Source organism: Balaenoptera acutorostrata, chromosome 19, assembly GCF_949987535.1.
Source record: "Balaenoptera acutorostrata chromosome 19, mBalAcu1.1, whole genome shotgun sequence".
Lineage (NCBI taxonomy): Eukaryota > Metazoa > Chordata > Mammalia > Artiodactyla > Balaenopteridae > Balaenoptera > Balaenoptera acutorostrata.
The window spans coordinates 21712938-21731081 of record NC_080082.1 but is presented as its reverse complement, the minus strand read 5'-3'; the positions used below and the strand labels follow the sequence as shown (position 1 = coordinate 21731081).

The window sequence follows — 18144 nt, the reverse complement described above, 5'->3', positions numbered from 1 at the left end:
TTAGGAGGCATGACACCTGCTTGCTCCACAGAGATGCTGAAACGGCCCTCTAGGTCCTGTCTCTTCTGCACTCCCCACCCTAATACACACCCTGCTCCCCACTGAGAAAGTCCCCGTGGCAGATGTTCTGTTTTCTCAGAACAGTTCACGCACAGCTCTCCACATTGTTCAAGCCACACAGCTCCTGCTGTGGCTCAAGTCTCTTCTTCCTCTCTGGGCACACAGCCCATCTCCTTGATGGAAGGAATTCTATGTGCCAGTTGTTTCCCTGTGCTCCATTCCTCAAGGATACTTCTACTTTGGGTGTAATCTTTCCATTTTGGATATAAATGATGAAATTGCTCTAGTACATCTCTTCAAAAAGGCACTTTTCCATCCCTTAACAATAGTATTGAGACACTAATATGAACCTCCTCCGAAGATGTCACTTCCATAAATATGGAATGCTCTTCTCAAGTTAAGCAGCAACTAAGATAACTTCATTGGAATCTATGAGGCTCAGAAATGATCATCCCACAAATCTGCTCTTGTCCCTTTCCCCCTTCACAGGATAACTCTTACTCATCCTTCAGGTCACAAGTTGTTACCATTGTCTCCATGAAACTGCCCTTCATCCCTCCCAAACTTTACCATGTAGATTGAATTGCTAGTGAATTTCTTTATTATTCTGCTTCTTGTTTTAGTTTTTTAATTGCTTAGGTAAGTGTCTCTTTTCCACTAGTCCCTGAACTCTTTGAGACCAAGGACTATTTTACCCTAGTTTACCATTTGCCTCACTCTGTACCTTCCCATAACAGGCTTTATGTTCTTATGTGTGTGAACACCTATCTCCTCGCAGTTCATGTCAGTGTCCTCTAAAAGATGGCTGTATGTTTTACCATAATTGATATAGCAGACAGTCAGTTTTTTTTAAATTAATTAATTAATTAATTTATTTTTGGCTGTGTTGGGTCTTCGTTTCTGTGCGAGGGCTTTCTCTAGTTGTGGCGAGTGGGGGCCACTCTTCATGGCGATGTGCGGCCCTCTCACTGTTGCAGCCTCTCATTGCGGAGCACAGGCTCCGGACGCGCAGGCTCAGTAGTTGTGGCTCACAGGCCCAGTTGCTCCACGGCATGTGGGATCCTCCCAGACCAGGGCTCGAACCCGAGTCCCTTGCATTGGCAGGCAGATTCTCAACCACTGTGCCACCAGGGAAGCCCCAGACAGTTTTTCAAACATATTTTGTTTGTTTTTGTTTTTTAATTTTGGCTGTGCTGTGCAGCTTGCAGGATCTCAGTTCCCCGACCAGGGATTGAACCCGGGCCTCCTCAGTGCAAGTGCCGAATCCTAACCACTAGACCACCAGGGAGCTCCCTCAAACATATTTTGAACTCTCTACCCTTGCACTTTTTGGAGGGGGTACACAGAGAATGCAGGATTTCTCAGTAGTACTAAGACTCTCAAGCCTTCTGAAATGGGTTTCGCCATCCCTAAGCCAAAGTGGATAAAATTCCACCCATTCTTATGACACATCCATTCATCTTGTCAAATATTCACAGAGGCGTCCCCAAAGCTGGACTTTGGTACAGGACCTGGGGATACACAAATGACGCTGTTCCTGATGGAAAGTAGCTCAGGGTCCAGTGAGGGAGATAGATGAATACATAGACACGTGTACTACAGGAAGGAAAGCTATGATGAAAAGAGTCCAGAGCATCATAAGAACACAAACGGTGGCATCCAAGCTGGGGTTTGGATGTGGTAGGGGAAATGCCCCCAGTTGGAGAATGGTTAAATAAATAATCATCATTTCTATTCAGTAGACTACTGTGTAACCATTAAAAAACAGAGTTTTAAGGGCATAACATCAAGTGGAAAACTGAAGTGTTCTTAACATGGATAAGTCTATGAACTAAAAAAAAAAAAAAAAAGGCTAGAAGGATGTATGAACAATGATTTTGCGGTTTTTACTGATGGCCAGACCATTATTATTTTCCCTCCTATATTTTTGTTCTGACCATACCCTAGTACAGGGATGGTGGAGAGTGAGAAATAAATGTGGAGTGACAGCAGCCTTACCCTGCCCACGAGCACGGGGTCAGGCCCGGTGTACTCCTCTATCACGAAGAACTGGTTCCAGACCCAGCCTCTCTTGGAGCGCTGCAGCACCTGGCCCTCCTTGCCCTTCTCGTGGTGCCCGTGGAACGAGGGTCGCAGGTGGCTCCTACGCTCCGTGGCGAAGGCCTGGCTATGGCACAGCATGCCCAGGCACAGCAGCGCGGCTTGTAAACAGTAGTTCTCCTTCATTTTTGGTTACGTGGTAGGCACAGGAGAACGCGGCTGTCACCCCTTCCAGCGACTGTGCTGCGGCCTGGCCAGTGGTGGCCTGCCACGCGTCACGCCGAGCTCTCTCGGACTGGAATGTTTCTCCTCGCTGAGCACATCACGTCAGGGCTGCCCACTTCCCCGGTCGGCCTCTGCAGGGAGATAGAAAGGTCAGACTAGTCGCAGGCTCCATCCCCACTTCATTTCAATTCCATTCTGTAAACACTGACACACTTTGGACCCTGTTAGGGCTTTGTTCTGGGTACTGAGGCTGCAGACGCCAGTGAGAAATAGTCCCTGCTCTCTGGCCGTTTACCACGCGGTGGGTAAGATAAACACATACACGAAGAAACCCCTCAAGGTCGATATAAGGATAAAACGTGTGCGCTGTGGAATCCAGCTGCCCAGGTCTGAGTGTCAGTTTTACCATTTTCTAGCTCTGGGTTTGGGGTAAGCCAACACTGAGCTCAGCTTGCTCATTTATGAAATGGGCTCGCGAATCGAACTCACTGCAAGATACACGGGTAATACCCCTAAGTCTCTTAGCACAAGGCCTGCTATACAGTAAACGCTTCATATTTATCTGTTATTATTATGATCATAACTGTGCTTGGGTATGTTTTCGTAATAGGGAAACTTAGGGCATTATGGGCGGCCAGGAGAGGAACACATAACTGATGGGGGTTGAGGATGGAGACGGCAGAGAGTGGGGACCGTTAAGGAGGACTTCCTGGAGGATGGGATGGATGGGCACAACCATCAGATGAGTTACTGTGATAAGAAGGGAATGGATGGGATGTCCAGGTAGAAGGAACAGCGTGCCCCAAAGCCCAGAGCTGGTCACAAGCACAGCACGTCCCAAGACTGTTCGGCTTACTGAATGGTATAAGAAAGGAGGAAGCCCACAATGAATCCTTCTAGATATGGGAGGTCGGGGCAGACCCTAAGATGGTCACTGATGGCCACTAAAACATTTGTCTGTGAAATAATGGGTCAAATTCCCATTGTTGGATCAATATAGTGTCAATTCAGTAAGCAAGATTTGCTCTTGTCCGGTCCAGTGTCCACCCAAGAACCTGACGATCCTACCTTAACCTGACAGTCTTTCCAAGGATACTTTATAAGCTCTCTCCAACAAGGAAAAGCAAAATAAAACAGCATCCCCACCAGCTGGTCCAAAGGTCTTGTTCCTGGCACCCAGCCATGACTCAGCTACTCATCGATAGTAAAGATGAGTGCTAACGCCTTTCCATGCCTCTTGTGGTTTCTCACCTACAGTCACTCCAGTCCTCTCTCCAGCACTCTGGTTCTTCTGTCTGGTCCTTAACTCCTGCCTCAGGTTTCTGGGCTTCTTCACGGGACTTTGTTTTTCTGGTGCTGGAAACTTAATTCTCCCCTAAGGAACTTCCAAAGCTCATTCTCCTATCTTAGGATCCTACACCTTCTTCTGGGCAGTCATCCTCTCCCCTTGGAGCACCTCTCAGAAACAAGTCGGACCCCTAGTTCCCGGAACCAGACTGTCCTCACTACCACCCCCATCCCCAACGGGAGGGACTCTCAGAAAGTTGCTGGGCATGGAGGATGACACTTCATTTCAACACCAGTGGGTCTAAATGAAACTGGTGAGATTCTTTTTTTTTTTTTTTAATTGAGAGGTATAGTTGATTTATAATGTTGTGTTAGTTTCAGGTGTATGGCAAAGTGATTCAGTTATATGTGTGTGTGTGTATATATAGGTTTATATATACATATATATATATATTCTTTTTCAGATTATTTTCCCTTATAGGCTATTACAAAATATTGATTATCATCCCCTGTGCTATACAGTAGGTCCTTGCTGGTTATCTATTTTATGTATAGTAGTGTGTATATGTTAATCCTAATTTATCTCCCCCACCCCATTTCCCTTTTGCTAACTCTAAGTTTGTTTTCTGTGTCTGTGGGTCTATTTCTGTTTTATAAATAAGTTCATTTGTATCATTTTTTTGTAGATTCCACATATAAGCAATATCATATGATGTTTTTCTTTCTCTGTCTGGTTTACTTCACTTAGTATGATAATCTCGAAGTCCATCCATGCTGCTGCATGTTGCTGCAAATGGCATTATTTTATTCTTTTTTATGGCTGAGTAGTATTCCATTATATATATATATATATATATATATATATATATATGAGCTGCTAATGCCTTTCCATGCCTCTTGTGGTTTCTCACCTATAGTCACTCCAGTCCTCTCTCTAGCACTTTGGTTCTTATATATATATCTCACATCTTCTTTATTTATTCCTCCGTTGATGAACATTTAGGTTGCTTCCATGTCTTGGCTATTGTAAATAGTGCTGCAGTGAACATTGGGGTGCTTGTATCTTTTCGAATTATGGTTTTCTCGGGATATATGCCCAGGAGTAGGATTGCAAGATCATATGGTAACTCTATTTTTAGTTTTTTAAGGAACTTCCATACTGTTCTCCATAGTGGCTGTACCAGTGAAATTGGTGCGATTCTTGAGTGTTGTAGGAATAAAAACCATCACCTAATTCTTTGCTATTTGATTTGGATGAAGTGGTTAGATGTGGGGGGAGGGGAATAGGAAAGAGAGAGAATGCATCTTGGCAGAGTGAAATGTACCTAGATTTGGAGGTCAGGTAAAGCTGAATTGGAATACCACGTCTATATATTTCAATCAGGGTGGCTTCGACATGTCAGTCAGGCACTCTTAGCCTCCTCAGTCTCATCTGAACAATAGGGATGACAAGAATTGGTACACACATGCAGGGCTGAAGACAGAGAGGGAACTGGGCACACACTGGGTCTCTTCCTCTCTTTCTAGAGCACCACAGTCCAAGCATGCAGCCCTCACTCAGCAGAAGGAAGTACTCTTGCCTTGCAGGTGGAGATGCCCAAAAGACAGGGGTGAGGTGCTTTCTCTAAGACAGGAATTGAGGAATAAGAGTTATGTGGAGGTACCACAGCCCTCTGGCCTTAGAGGTCTCAAAAATAAGGGAACTGGTGGCATTCTAATTTGCTGGTGCAGAACCCCTTTCTTCTGAGGCTCTTTGATTTCATCAACCCGAGTCTTTCTGCTCCTTTGTAATATGGCAAACTGTTATCTGGGGAGGCCACAGATGTGCATTCATTTCAGGTGTCCATCACTGTCCTCAAGACCATTTTATGATGTTTTATGCAAGACCCTTTGCAGGGAATAGGGAGTTTAGTGTTTGTTGTAGACAGACTCTGGGATATGTAAAAGGCTGTGTGGAAGAGAGAGAAAGATTCAGAAGGCAGTGTCCTCACTTAACAGCTTCACCCTGAGACTCAGGCATATCAATACTACATCAAATGCTGTTTCTTACAAGGCAAACTGACTGCATGGAAAGAGCACAGGGAGGGACCAGAAGGAGTTTGATCCTACACTGAGGCAATGTGAAGCCATAGGAAGATACCTGCATTTACGTCAAAAAGCCAAAGATATGAGTAAGAATCTGCCACTTAGCTGGTGGTGGGTCCTCCCTCAGCTCCGAGAGCAGTGGCTCTGCCTCATTCCCTGTAAAGTGGAGCCATTGGGTGACATTTTCTACAAGTGGTTTCCAGGTTCATGTTCTTGTTTGGAGTTGGGGTGAGATATCTTGGGGGCGCTTCTGATTATACACCATCTCCTTACTATACTGGTTTCCTCTTAATGGCTGGGATGATATCTTATTCACAATTAGATGGCCAATGCCTGAGCTCAAAGCAGGACACCAATAAAAGCTGAATGTATGATTTGAACCCCATACTTCAAGTTCAAACTTGATATTGCCACCATAGAATCTCAAGAAGAAGAAATAGAAAAGAAAAAGCATATGGTGCAACAAGATCTCTGCCCATTTTACACCATGCCAATTATTAAGTGTTCATTTACACGGTGATAAATTATTCTTGCATATAAACTGTGAAGTGTATTTGAAAGAAAGGGTTTAATTAAAGTTGATATTTCTGCACCTCTTTCTTCTGGCTGCCATTTTGCTGTAAAGCACAATTATTTCTGACACTAAACGTGTTGAAACTAGATGACAACTTTCTTTTTCCTTTACAGAAGAAAAATTCTAGCTTGATACTAATGAATTTAAGAGTTTCCACATGACCAATAAACAATAAATTTCACCCTTTGTTTAAAAGGTGAAATTATCTATTTTCTTCTGTTGGAAAGAATAGCAAAATCAACTTGCTTTTAAAAGTAATTCCTTGAAACCATTATTTATAAGTGCTTATATGGCTGTATGTACTATATAAAGCTATTTTAATGGTTAATCTCAGGTATGTTAAGACGAATTTTAAGACATTATTTTTTAATTCAATTTCAGAATGAAAATTTACTTAGCAAAAGCTTTTTCTAGCTATTGCTCTAAAAACCTTACAAATAGTAACTCATCCATTAATTTCTATAACAAAGTTATGAATAGGTACTGTGAATATTCTTATTTTAAAGGATGGAAACTGAGGCCTGGATAGATTAAGCAACTTGTGCAAAGTTATGCTTCAGATAAATCGTAGCGCTGAATCTGAGCCCATGACGTTTGCCTCTAGAGTCTGTGTCCTTAACCACTGAGCAATACCAGCTATCACCACTTGTTGGTTTCTGAGATTCATAAGGAGACGATATGGACACTGTGATAAAAACAGTAACCTAGATGCCATGTGCAGTAGACCAGTATGAGAACCTAGTATATACTCATAATATGACTATGATGAAAATGTTAATAACAGTAAACATTTGTCCAGTGTTATTGTCTGCCTAACATTCTTCTAAGCGCTTTCAATGAGTTATGTCGTAAATTTTCACAATAACTCTGCACAATAGTATTATTGTTATCCCCATTTTACAGATAAGTAGTCTGAGGCATAGCAAGATTAAGTAACTTGCTCATAGTTACAGAGCCAGCAAGTGGAGGAGCTGAGATATGAACACTGGATGCTTGGTTCCAAGACCTGCATTGTTATCCCCTATAATCCCATGTGATATTGCCTCTCTAAGAGAAGGCTGAAGATCAAATATGGACACATATCATAAGACATATCATAATAGTCTAATGATGAAAATAATTTAAGTTTTGGTGGCACTGTGGTGGGGGGTAATACTGTAACTAAAATATTAAACCAAACTAGAAAGAGGAAGATAAAGCATTTTATAGCAAGGATCAAAGTGAAGAGGAACAGGAAGTGATTATAGCAGTTCATCAACAACACAGTACAACCAGGTCCTTGAACAGCACTAGTACACAAAAGTAAGTCTTTGCTTTTTATTTTCAAACACCCTGTTTCAGAATTTCTATATGTATAGGTTAAAAAAGATGTGTTCAGAAAGATTATTATTATTATTATTTGGAAATGCTCCTAAAATCTAGAGATCTGGTTGATGTATGCAGTGGTACAGAGTTTGCAGGAATCACTCACGAAAATGAACAGGAGACCGCCCTCCTAAGAAGACCTTGACGTTGGTAACAACTAAGGAAATATATCAGTGTTCTAATTGGTTTTAATAAAGACCCCCAAGGCAGTTCTTGAACAGTCCTTCCATTTAAGCACTTTCTAGCAGTATGCCAGAATGTCTAAGCATTGAGGTTCCACTAAAACATATAGGAGGACTTTATTTTATGATGGGAGCATATTGCTTGCAAGGAAAAATAAATGTTGTTGAAAGTCACAGGAGTAATAACATGACAGGAAAATGGATTTGCAAAACCACCAGCTCTAAGTGGAAGGCTCGCCCCTCTATCTTGAGAGCAGATAGCCCGTCATAAGCTACTGCGCCTTGAGCATAAAACTCACTGTGCTTGCTTTTGTCTCCGTTAAAGAAAATGACATACGGGTGTTTAAGTATATTTGGACTCCTGCTGGAAATTGTTATCGGGTAGAGAAAAAAAGACGAAAACGCTTAGCAAAAATCAAGCGGCTTTGGTTTTTTAGCTTTCTCCTCCCCCACAGAGCTGGAAGGATCAGACGGGCTGACCTGTTCTTTTCATTTCCAGGGAGTTAATTTACAGTTAAAGACAGGTTATCATTACATTAAGAATATTACCAAGCCCACCAGAACTCAAAACCTTATTGTGCAAGTGCAGTGTCCTCTTGTCAGGAGCTCAGGGGCTCTGGTCCCCACTGCAACAAACACAGCTTTGTAACCAATCGGATTCCATTATGCAAATTAATTCAAGCATATTTTATTCCCCGTTCAGATCTCATCACTCAGCACTGAGCTGGTCTCTAGTTTCAAATCAAATCACAGGAATTATGCCATGTCTGTGGAAATCACAGAGAATGGGGAGAGGAAGTATTACAAGAACTACGGAATCACATTTCTTTCCCGATTTCTACGCTTGGAGCAAAGCATAAGCTTGCGGTAACAGTCACTTCTGCTCAGGTGCAGAATACACAGCAGAGACTGCCAAGCAGGCATTGTATATGTTACTCCACTCTCTGATACCAAATTCAAATGTTAAAGTAGGTAGCAAAGAGGGCTCCTTATCAATGACCATGACGTGCTTTAAGGGCAAGTGGAATGTTTAAAACTGTTCCATGTAAGTTTCATTCTCTGCTTCTAGAGAAATAAAGAACCACAGGAGTGTCAGCTTTGGAAGTGAAAAGATCAGTCCCTGCCTGGTGTTGGGAAGGCCTGGGTCCAAATCCTAGTTCCATCACTTATGGGCTATATAAAATTAGGTAATGATAGTTGAAATTATCCTTGACAAGGTGCTTGATTTTTGTAGTACTGGGCAGTATACTCAGGGCTTGATATACACCATTTAAGTGTATTTTCACCACAACTGTATGTAAATATCACCCACAATATTATCTACAAGGAAACTGAGGTTGTGAGTGATTAAGTAAATCACTCAAGGATACACTCTGAAACACTGGCAAGGCTGCAATTCAAATTCAAGTTTATGTGACTGCAAAACCCATGCTATGGCTTTACCTGGCTCCCAAACACTAAGAGTCGATGTTCCTGATCTTCAACACAAGGACATGGTTTAGACCATCTCCAAGGATGGTCTAAACTCCATATTGTATTTGACATTGAAAAAAATCTTTGTTAGATGTGAATTTCATTTAAGTATGTACAATCAGCCTTTATATTCTTAGGCTTTTGTGGCCACAGAGTATTCTAGAAATCCATCTTAAGTCCCCAGACCCCAAACATATAGAATCATTCACTGATTATTTATTAATCTTTTCAAGTAATTAAATCATCTTCAAATGATAAGATGACTAAACACAGTCTGTGATATGAAGAACTTATTATTTTTGCTCTACCTAATCCTTAAGATAGTCTTTTTCTCACTGTAATATTTTAAAATGTTAATCATTAAGATGAATAAAATATATCAACACATACAGTTAATAACATTGTCATCAGTATCATCTCGGGCTATGAATACACACCCTATATGAATGTGTGGAAAGAGAGAGATCTTATTTTCTATTTTTCTTCTGCATGAGTGAAATTACCTGAGGGAAGATTAGGGCAAAAATGGTAATGATAAACAGATGCTCAACATAATGTAACGTCATTTGTGGTATCAAAGGCCTGTATGTAAATCTCTCTTTGTCTCAGAGCAGTGAATATCTATAAAGCTTTCTTTATTTCCTGGTTCCTTCATTCAGCAGTAACTTTTCACAGTGCCAGACCTGGGTTGGACCCTGGAGGCTGCAGTGCCTCTCTAATCTGTAGACTCTACTCAAACAATGGTGAAACAGTTGTCTAAGCAGATAAATGATGGTATGATGTGATAAGTGCAAACAGGACTGAGTAAAAGAACACAGAGGAATCAGTGACCACATCTCTGCAGATGAATTTGTAGCATATCACTCCTGCCTTCTGGTACTTGCCTACTCCAGCCCCTTCCAAGCAAATACCTATATTAACAGTCTCCCACATCTGGAGTTTCCACTCTCACCCAGAGCCATGGATGATTGAACCACATGTAGTCCAGTGATAACCAAACCATAAACCAACCCCTGATTTTATCAAACTGTGTAACCTCATTCAAAATGATAACCTGGGTGAATCAGATTCACTGGGGAACTTGAATGAAAGAAAACAGGACCATTTGCCAGTTAGTAAGGGAGCTGAAACAGAAAGGTTATGAGGCACCTGGGGGATGGAGTAGCCACAAGGTGACATCTTATGGCCAGTGTTTGAGTGAAATCAAGGTATGAGCAAGTCAGTTAGAAACCAAACAGAAACAAACATGGCCTCTGTCCTTGAGCCACGTAAATGGCAGAGCACATGGCCCTGTTATCTGAAGATCCTGGCAATCAAGGACTTCCCTCCAGCTGTTGTCTCCACGGGGCCCAGCCCTACTGATATTCTGTTTCTGAATTTCTATGAGGTTGTTTGCACTGCCCTCCCTATACATCGGATGACAATAAGCCCCTTGTACATGAGCTAACTTGAGTGCTTTCTTTTATCATCAAACAGCAAACCTAGTAAACTATCAATACAATAATCAGGAGGAAAAGTTAGGTGATTCTTCCCCTGGTCAAGGGTGAAATACTATAGCTGTGGAGATCCTTTGTTCAGATGTAGAAAATGCCTATTTCTTCTCTAAATTTCCAAGGAATACTGGGCAATAGGGAGAGATGTAGAACAAAAGTCAAGACACTTGTGTTGTAGCAAAGGTTCTGCCACTAAACAGTTGTGTAACCTTAGAAAAGACACTCTTCCTTTGGGGCTAAGTTTCTCCTTCTATAAAATAGAAGACTGGCAATAGCTCCTGTTAAGGAGCTGTCTACAGGAGGCTGTGAGTCTGTGCTGGGCTGAGACACAGCAACTTTCCCTGGATGGAGAGAGATGAAAATTCATTTAGAAGGTCTGGATCCTGCTGCACTGGCAGGGCTGCTCCATGCACAACTCCAGGAGTCCCACTTACATCAGATGTAATGTGAATGGTGCCCTCTGGGCCTAGGCAATGCAAGACCTGCTAATGTGACAGGGATTAAAACCTGGCATTAGGCATCAGGACTTTACCTGATGGACAGTGGGAATCCATTAAGTCCTCTGGTCAGGAGATTGATGGAGTCCGAGCTGTCAGGGGTATATAGGATAAACCAACATGAGAAATGGCAATTCTGACAAAATGGTTGAGAGCATGGGCTCAGGAGTCAGATGGGGTTAGAGGATTACAGCTCAAGAGTTACTACTCACTACGTGTGTGACTCAACCTCTGTAGGTCTCCACACTGCAATACTGAAAATGTGAAGAACACCAGGACCGGTCTTAACGGGGGAGTTCTAAAATGAAACAAGATGGTGCATGAAGAGAACTCCGTGTAGTACTTAACATGGGCTGAGACACAGCAGGTGATAAAGATGATAAATTAGGAGTTTTGTTCCTTCAACAAGAATACATAAATATGTACTATAAGCCCTGGATGCATGAATATGGCATATAATACACATACAACATGCAATACGGTGCAAGCCTTACAAAGGTCTCCAGGAGGCTGTCCAGTAAGGAGATACAGACAAACCGATATTTATAATAGGGATTGCTAAATGCAATGATACTAATATATGAGTCCAGGGAGACTCCTGGAGTCATTGCAATAGTTCAGGTGAGAGATAGTATGGTTCTGAACTAGAAAAATAAGCCTTGTATGGAGGAAAGAAGGCCTTTCTAGAAATCATGCGATGTGAAGGACCTTGGGAACTGGACAGATTGAGGACAGAGGATGCAACTGCAGTCTGGGGAGAGTGAGAAGACAGGGTTGCTGCTCCTGGCCTCAAAAGAAGAAGACACTCGTTTGGGGATAAAGAGCATGAGTTTGGTTTTGAACATATTAAGCTTGTAAAGCCAATGGATTGACGTTCAAGTGGAAAGCTCAGAGTAACTCCAGTTCCCAGCTTCTTCCAGTAGTAGGTATTGTCAGTGTCAGCATTTCTGTTTCAAGTTCGGACATTTTGCTGCATTAATCAATCTTAGAATCTCAGAACTGGGGGAAATCCTAGCTTAGATTTCCACTATTCATCCTTCTTCAACAGACAGATGGGAAAACTGAGATACAGAAATGATAAGTAACTTGCAAAATAAAAGAGCATGAACAAAATCTAAAGACCTCACTGTATAGAGCGAAAATATAGGGGGAGGAACAAGTATCGACAGTGAAAGATAATTTTTATAACATCTACCCTGCCCTTTCCCCTCAAAACCTGGATTAAAAGCAGTCCTCCTTTTCAAAACGATTTCTATGGAAACGGCCAGTCCAGGTTCAAGAAAGGAACAGACATTCAGAAATAAGGACCTGGGAGCTCTTTAAAGATGATCAGTGGAGAATTGGAAGAGGAAAAGCAATCTACATATTCTCGCTAGAATGTGACATCCTGCAGAGAACTACTTTCCACAAAGTCTGTTTTTTAAAGCATAAACAATAAGAGGAGGAGTTATCCCAGGGTGCCCTTAATAACTGACAAGGGCTTGATGTGGTTTTCTGAAATAATTACTAAGGCGAGGAGAGAGAGTGCCTCCAATCACCACCTCCGAGAGCCTTTAGAATTCTGAGAAGGCCAGCCTGTGACCTCAATCCACTGCGGTCCACGTGCATCCGTCCAGCTTAATCAGCCACTGAACAGGAGTGAGGAATGGAGAGTCAAGCTGCTTCCAATTATCAGAAGCCTGATTTTTACCCGAGTGTCGGTGGGCTGTTCTGGAGGTCTCTTTCTAATGGACCTCCCCAAACTATGCTATCATGCTAAGAGTAGACTAAACTCTGCCATATTTTAAATGGCTTTTTTTGTATCTTTACATACCCCACAGAGAGTCCCCGCCCCTCCTTGTTTTCAGAAACCAGACACCAGCAATAGCTTCATAATGATCGCATTGTGGTTTCAAATAATCCAATCTTTGAAGCCCAATTCTTTCTTTTCAAATGCATTAATGTCATTTATCAAAAGTAAGGGGTTTTTTTTGAAAAAAGTTAAGCATAAAAGAAAAGTAATGGGATACAGCAAACTCGTCAAGTGCCTTGTACGTGTGCAGAGCATTTTCTGAAGCATACGCCAAACACTCTCAGACAGGCAGGACTTTCAAAGGCAACGCTAAGTGTCTTTTGTGGGTCTCAGATGCTATGGTTCACTTAATTAGATTTTCTATAATCCCAGGTTAATCCTATTGTGAATTACAGACGTGAGTTCACTTGCTTGGCAAAAACATCTACTGCTACAAATGCATTTCTGGAAAAAATACATACCTTACTTATAATTCATTACCAGAGTCATTATCACAAAGAGACCTACTTCATCCTCTCCCTCTGCCAGGAAGAAGGACCATTTCCATTCCTTTGATCACACTGTCCTTTTAAGCAATTTAATAAGGGCACTTTTAACCCTTCCTTTTCCCTAGGATACATAAAGTTCCCTAAGATTTGGGAACATAGCTAATTTCTCACTGAATTCCTTGCCCCTGACTACAGTGATGTATATGCCGACATGGCCTCTGCCCCTCATAGGGCTTAAAATTTAGACTATAGTGTCTCAAGAACTTTTCTGCATATTAGAATTAACCAGGGGGGAGCGAGGTTATTTGAAAAATCCCATTGCCAAGGCCTTACTCTAAACCACTTGAAAGCAAAGAAACCAGGATTCAGTATTTTTGAAGTTCCCCAGGTGGTTGCGGTGTACATTCAAGCTGAGAACCACTGATCTAGAGCTGTGCTATCCAATATGGTAGCAGCCTAGACACATGTAGCTTTTAAAATGTAAATTCATCTAAATTAAATGAAATTTAAAATGTACTTCCTGCACATGCTAGTCCCATTTCAAGTGCTCAATGGTGATTTCAATCATCAAAAAACAACTTCTATTATTAGTCAGCGTTGGTCTTGGGCACTAAAACATCCTCATCTTAAGCAGAAGTGTCTGTTCAGGGAATGAAGGCGGACAAAGAACACTGTTCTAGGCATTCAAAACCTGCCGTGAACTCATTGCTTACGGCCAATCATCTAGACCTCAGCTTTCCGATCTGTGAAATAAAGGGCTGGGTAACACGGTGACTCTCCACATGACATTAGCAGAATGCCTGGAAAAATCAAGGGATAGGACTACAACGGGTGGGGAACGGCTGAACCAACGGGCCCCATGCTCCACGGCAAACAGGACACACAGCTAGACTGGGCAAAATGCTTCCTTGAAAAGCAGTTCAGCTGCCTTAGAAAAAATAAAGGAAAAAAGAAACCGCTCCTGAGATCTTGATACCTAACAGACTTGCTGTCTCAATCCAGCAACAGCTAGTAAGTTCCTGCTTCAGTGCCTATAATCTCCTGGTTTAGGGAGGAGGTCGGGCTCAGGAAACCATGGGACCACTGACAACCGACAGCTCACTTCACCTCTGTGGATCTGTTTTCTCTTCTGAAAAGAAGGGCAAATGATGCATGACCTCCCTGGCTCCCCAGTTAAGTTGAGGGTCGAATAAGATAATGGTTTGGGAAGCTCTTTGTAAAAGCATAATGTGGGCTACACAGGTGAGGGGACGCATGATGAAATGCTGACAGCAGTGGCAACTTCCATTTCTTTGAGTAATTTTTAAAGTTTTGGCTTTTAACCTTTAGTGGTGTGGATTGTAGATAAATGTAAATGACCTGTTATTGTTACAGAAAGGAGATGTGATTTCACTCCTTTTCTCTGATAAGGTTATAAAATCTGCCAGATGCTGCAAATGTACACAGGCATCCTTTTTGTTTGCCCCAGGACCAGAGGGGATTCTGTAGTGGTGACTTGTGAAGACACTGACCTCCTTGCCTAAGGGATGGTGTGTTTGCTGGGGAGAGGGGGATGGCTGATTCCAACAAGGACCCAGACTCAATAGGGATAAAGGCCAGAAGTTTCTCTGCAGAGACTAAGGGTCTTTCAGTTATCCTTGATATGGGATGAGAATGGAGCAATCATAAAGAGTATGGACAAAGCTGCCAAGTACTTGTCACATGAGAGGGTGGGCTCACCTGACTGGCTGAGTTAGGGGAGGCCATCTTGGCAAATCACTCATTCTCCATTCAGCCTCCTTTTGAAACAGCCCAGTCCATGGGGAGGAGGGGGGTGGCATAACTGTTAGTGAGTTATCATCTACAAACTAGGTTCTGTTTTTATGAGCACCTACTGTGTGGTAGGCACCTTGCTAGGTGCTAGGTGCTTTATATAGATTCTTTATAGCCTCTCTCCCTCCAGCATCTTTGGGAGTTTTGCATTCTTGCCTCCTTTGTCCAGATAAGGAAACAAGGGCCAGAGGAACTTCACTTTCAGAGCATTCGGTTTAGTTGGCACCTGAAATGAAATTTGAAGCCATATATGGCCCATTAGGAAGCGCTTATCTTTCCACCTTTGATGATGAACTTCTCTGTAATTGTCCTCTGAAGGTCTTAATTTTTCCTTCTGGGGATGCTCAGAGCTCAGCAAGATCTTATTCCACATTGCAACCACTTAATAAATATTTGTAGGATTTCTGCAATAGTTAAATGCTACAAACTTAGGTGAAACATATTCTTTGCTCTCAAGGAACTCAGGTTACTGGCATTTTTAGAGAGTGCGTATTTCCTCCAAGAGTCTTGCAATTAATTCTCCACTTCAAACAAAACCAGTCCCTTAACATTTCCTTAGAGGAATTGCCCCAACCCTTCCCTAGGTGTTCTCCAGCCTGCCCCACTCTTCCAAACAGTCCTTGAAGGAATGAATCATGATTTCCAAACCTCTCTCTCACAATATTTTCCACTTTAGAACAAAATTTTGCTCTACATCCTTCACTGCCTCAGCCTCAAAGGAAGTGCTAATGAGTAATAATATGCAAGTGGTGCAGGGAACTATAGGAAGGCAGCCAGACAATAAATGTCTTCCAACAATAGGAACCAGCCCAACGTGAGATAGCTCTGTGAGATCTCATGAGCTAATCATCATTGAAAAGATTAGGTATGTAGCTCATGGAAGGAAGGATTATGCCTTGATGGAGGCAAGTCCCACACATCAACAGCTCATCTGAGGGCATCCAAGGTGAGGCCCAGAAGTATTCTCTGACAGGAAGACCACTGGTTGCTTCAATACCCACACTGCAAAGGAGATTCAATCCTGTTTTTAACAGCAAATGGAGAGGAGGTGACAATAACCTTTTTTTTTTTTTAACAAAATTACGTAAACAAACAAAAAATATAAAACTTTAATCAGTGTATAGAGCACCAAGGTGACAAAGTACAATGGGATATTTCCCAGGTATGCCATGATGTCTCCCCAGGAGAAGCATGAGCAGCAGGGGATGGGTTCTGCCCTTGCTCTCAAGAATCTTACATCCTTTAATCAAGTACCTCTTTCCAAAAAGATTTTATCAGAAAGGCAGACTTTTGCAATCCATGGTACTGCTGGTAAAGTGGAATGGGCTCTCTAGCATCACCTACTAAGGGGAAGTCCCTTGGACCAGAGTTGCCCCAGTCACACAAGGAGCAGATGAAGACTGAACAGCAAAGTAGTTTTTGTATAAGTCATGAACTTTATCATCAAGGACTTACTTAGCCTTCCTGGCAAGACATCCATGACAGAGATGCCCACTCTTGCATCTCAAGGATGGCTGCCCTCAGGGACATAGAAACATGACTTGGTCTCCTCATTCAGTCTCTTCCTGCTTCTGAATCCAACCTCTTCACTGGGTATCCCAGGCTGGGACCCTCTGCATCCCCAAGGTCTAAATTCCCATCCTCCATCTCTTCTATGCATAGACGTTTTAAGATCTAAATTCCAGCAACCTAATAAATCCCACCCAGAACTCACAAGGTCGGGGCGTGTTGGGGAGGGAAGATTCAGAATTTGAAAGCTAGTTGATTTGACAAATATACACATTCAGAAAATACTAACAACCCCAGATTAAGTAGCTCATTAAAATGAACAGTAAAGATGAACATTCAGAGAGGTCAAAATATACTCAGGATGGCATAGCCACTTCACCAAGAAAGGAAATAGGACCTAGATCTGGAAACAGGTGGGTAGAATTTTGGAATGTAGAAGTGGAAGGACAGTACTAAAGCCCCCTTCTTATCCCTCCTCAGAAGCCATGCCCTCCACATCATGAGTTGATGCCTTGTTTCTTTGGAAACCCACTACCTAATCCTCACCATGACTGCTTCTCTGGTGATAAGCCCAGTTGGACTGCCTAGGGCTTTGAGGTTGTACCTAGGCCATGCCAGGTTTTTCTCCTTGGGGTCTGCCCCTGCCTCTGGCATTTTTACCTACTTCTTGGGGTCTCCCTTCTATCTGGGCAGAGGAGACAGTAAATGATGCTGCCTCCTGCCTGTATCTGCTGTGTAACTCTGGTGATGACTGTACTTCCCCCTCAGATGTATACCCTTTGGACCAACCCAGAGCAAGGACTCTGGGATTCTGGGATCCTAATATTTTCTACTGCATTAGAGTTATTCTAGCTAACCGCTCCAACCAAACACACACATGCGCACACACACACACACACACACACACACACGCCTGTGTCTCACCTTCCTGCCCTTCCCACTCTGCAGCTGAGATGTCCCAACAGGCCCTATGGCAGAGTCTCTGCACCTTGCTGCTGAATCATGTTTTATCCAGCAGGGAGTGAACTGAACCCTCGGCTGCTACATAAGTTAAATTCTTATTTTATGTCAGTATTTCACCAGCTTGTACACCCTCTTCAACAGATGCCCAGCCTTCAGTTCTTGGGTAACCATTAAGATCTTCCTACAGAAGAGGAAAGATTTAAGTGTTACCCAGGATGCATCCTGGCAACAGGATGGAATGGCTTTTCTGAAAAAGGAGTGGCTTTTCAGATTGTATCCAGATTGAAAAGTGACTCTTA

The 18144-nt window shown here is 42.5% G+C and overlaps 1 protein-coding gene across 2 annotated transcripts in view; it reads right to left on the bottom strand.

The window, feature by feature from the left end:
- The window catches only part of CDH11 (cadherin 11), a 148392-nt gene that overhangs the window by 49525 nt on the left and 80723 nt on the right, over nt 1-18144 (bottom strand). For both annotated transcript variants that reach the window (XM_007198049.3, XM_007198052.2), the window contains one exon: nt 2059-2456. In XM_007198049.3, coding sequence (XP_007198111.1) covers nt 2059-2286 — 228 coding nt within the window. In that variant the 5' untranslated portion in view covers nt 2287-2456. The remainder of the gene's footprint in view (nt 1-2058; nt 2457-18144) is intronic.